Source organism: Mangifera indica, unplaced genomic scaffold (assembly GCF_011075055.1).
Source record: "Mangifera indica cultivar Alphonso unplaced genomic scaffold, CATAS_Mindica_2.1 Un_0035, whole genome shotgun sequence".
Taxonomy (NCBI): Eukaryota; Viridiplantae; Streptophyta; class Magnoliopsida; order Sapindales; family Anacardiaceae; genus Mangifera; species Mangifera indica.
In genome coordinates, this window is record NW_025401127.1 from 11,773 (window position 1) to 14,273 (window position 2,501).

At 33.9% G+C, this 2,501-nt stretch overlaps 1 protein-coding gene across 1 annotated transcript; it reads right to left on the reverse strand.

Moving 5' to 3' along the window:
* Positions 1-565: 565 nt before the first annotated feature.
* On the reverse strand, positions 566-1,605 carry LOC123206405 (transcription factor WER-like). Its single transcript, XM_044623591.1, has 5 exons — positions 1,531-1,605; positions 1,373-1,426; positions 1,176-1,293; positions 968-1,097; positions 566-878 (listed from the first exon to the last, which is right to left on the reverse strand). Exons 1-5 carry the CDS (start codon positions 1,603-1,605, stop codon positions 566-568), a joined length of 690 nt encoding a protein of 229 aa, XP_044479526.1.
* Between the last annotated feature and the right edge of the window lie 896 nt (positions 1,606-2,501).

Here is a 2,501-nt window from a genome sequence, read left to right on the forward strand (position 1 = left end):
ATAAGTGTCAAGATTTCCCAAGCATGATAAAGATTCGAACATAGGTCTTCACTTTAGAAATTTTAATTCTCCACCAATTTTCTGTTAACCCTTGGAGTCTAACATGAATAAAATTATGAATACAATCAAATACAAATTGAAGTGATAATTTGTAATTGAATTTTCAAAGTAAATCAAATGCTATCACATTAACTTATATGCATAAATTAGTATAATTTGTGTGTATATATAATATTACTCTTAGAAAATAGTGAGCAATTTTCTGAAATATCATTATTGGTTAAAACTTAAAATACTCCGGCCGACACTTAGGCTGCCGGACCAAAATTCACATTCCTTATCTTTTCTCAATTATGCTTGAGTTTTATGAAGATCTGATCTAGTTGTGTTTAGACAGGCTGTACTGAGCTTGGCAGTTATATCCTGTTGCTCTTGTATTTATGTTGTTCATCTCTTTTCTATGTCTGTACGTACGTTTCAATAATGCGACTTAATATTTGAATAAATGATGCAAAAAAATATTTAATTAGAAATATACATAGAAACGAAGTTGAAACATGCATCATCATGAAAACATATACCAATTCTCGTCCATTTCAAAAAATCTACTCATCCACTCCAAGTTTAGAGGCTCCTTGTTATAGCCATCCAAGAACTCATCTCTAAATAAACTATATTTTGAATCCTCATCTTCATTAGAAGTTATTTCTTCTTCACTTGTTTTTTGTGTGCCCAGATTCACTGTCTTAGACTCTGGTTCCGTTGAAACTCTAATTTGTCTTTCATCTTGCTTTATTTTCTTGCTCAAATGAGAATTCCAATAGTTCTTTATTTCATTATCAGTCCGACCAGGTAATCTCCCCGCAATCAAAGACCACCTATACATAATTAAACACTTCAACTTTCTAAATATTATTGAATCCCACTAAAGTGTAATTAAAATTAAATGACTTTATTAATCAGTTACCTGTTTCCTAGGAGTTTATGCAGCCTGAGTATCAAGTCCTCTTCTTGGCCTGAAATATTGCCTCTCTTGATGTTTGGCCTCAGATAATTCATCCATCTTAACCTGCAACTCTTCCCACATCTATTCAGACCTGCAATGTTATGTCATCCTCATTTTAATTAAGTTTGGAAGTCAAACAAAACAAAAAAAAAATGTGCATATATGAAACCTGCTTTGGCTGCAACTGATTTCCATCTCTTTGGGCCATGGATTTCAATAACCTGTGCAAGTTTTTGGTCTTCTGCTGCTGTCCATTGGCCTCGCCACCTTTCTTTAGCAAATGTATACTGAAGTTAATATAAAGCTTTTGTTAAGTAATATTTATGACTTAGGGAGTGATGAGATGGGTCGCTTCTACCTAGCTACCTTTCTTTGCGAAGAATTTGACACCAAACTAACCATATATAAATGAGAGCGAGTCTGTGAGTTCACAGAATAAAAAATAATTGCCCAAAAATGTAAAATATTGAATAATGAGAGAATCTTGAACGTTACAACCTTATACATGGATATTAAATTAAAACTTGATACTCGTGCTGCTGCTTATCATCAATCCGATCAAGTGAGAACAAAGGGAAAAAACAATAGGTCTTCAGCATATCCGATGACTGCGTTACTGAATCGTAACTTGTATACATATAAATGGCAACAAGCTAATTGTTTTGTTTTGTTAAAAAATAAAATCTGCTGTGCCAAATGTGATGTGTTCATATATATCTCAGAATTGACATTTAACCGGGGAGATAATTATAAACATCTTGAGAGGTAAGTGATTAAAAACATAAAAAAATGTTAACCGACAAGAATAGAGTCAAGCTACAAGCAGATAAACAGGGGTCAAATTCATCATTATATAACGGAAGCCGTATGATGTTGGGAATAAGATTGCAGTGATTGGTTAAATCTTTCTCCGTTCAGAGAAAGTCTGACAAGCACATGCTTCTTAATATTTATCTGTCAAAATTTTCATACATGTGCTATGTCAGCAAGGTTACAGTCGTCAGAGCAAACTTAATGCCTGCATACGTCTTAATGTACCATGCCAAATTTTCATGCATGAGGGCCCGACTCGATTTAAGAGATTTGTGGGGGAAAAAAAAGGGTCAAAATTCGGTCTAAACTTTATGGTAGTTAGTGATCTGTGTCCTTTGTCATCAATTTGTTGCAGCTATGCCATAAGGAAGCAGAGCCCAGTTAACCCAAAGATGGACCACCTTCTGTGTCAATGTTCTCTTCCAAGTGTTAGTCAAATTAATCCTCGAATTAAGAGTTCGTAGGTTTAACATTTTGGTTAATGGAATAAATAATAGCGTTTTAATCAGGGGTTAGGTAGAGATGGGAATTGTCCTTATAATTAAATATAAGTTTTATTGGAAGAACCCAAATCTTTGTGGATGCATATGCGGAGGAGAAGTGTACCAAAATAGGAATGTAATTCAGTGCAAACAAATAGGAAAGCAATAATGAGCAGGACCTTTTTTTAAGATGGTTTCGA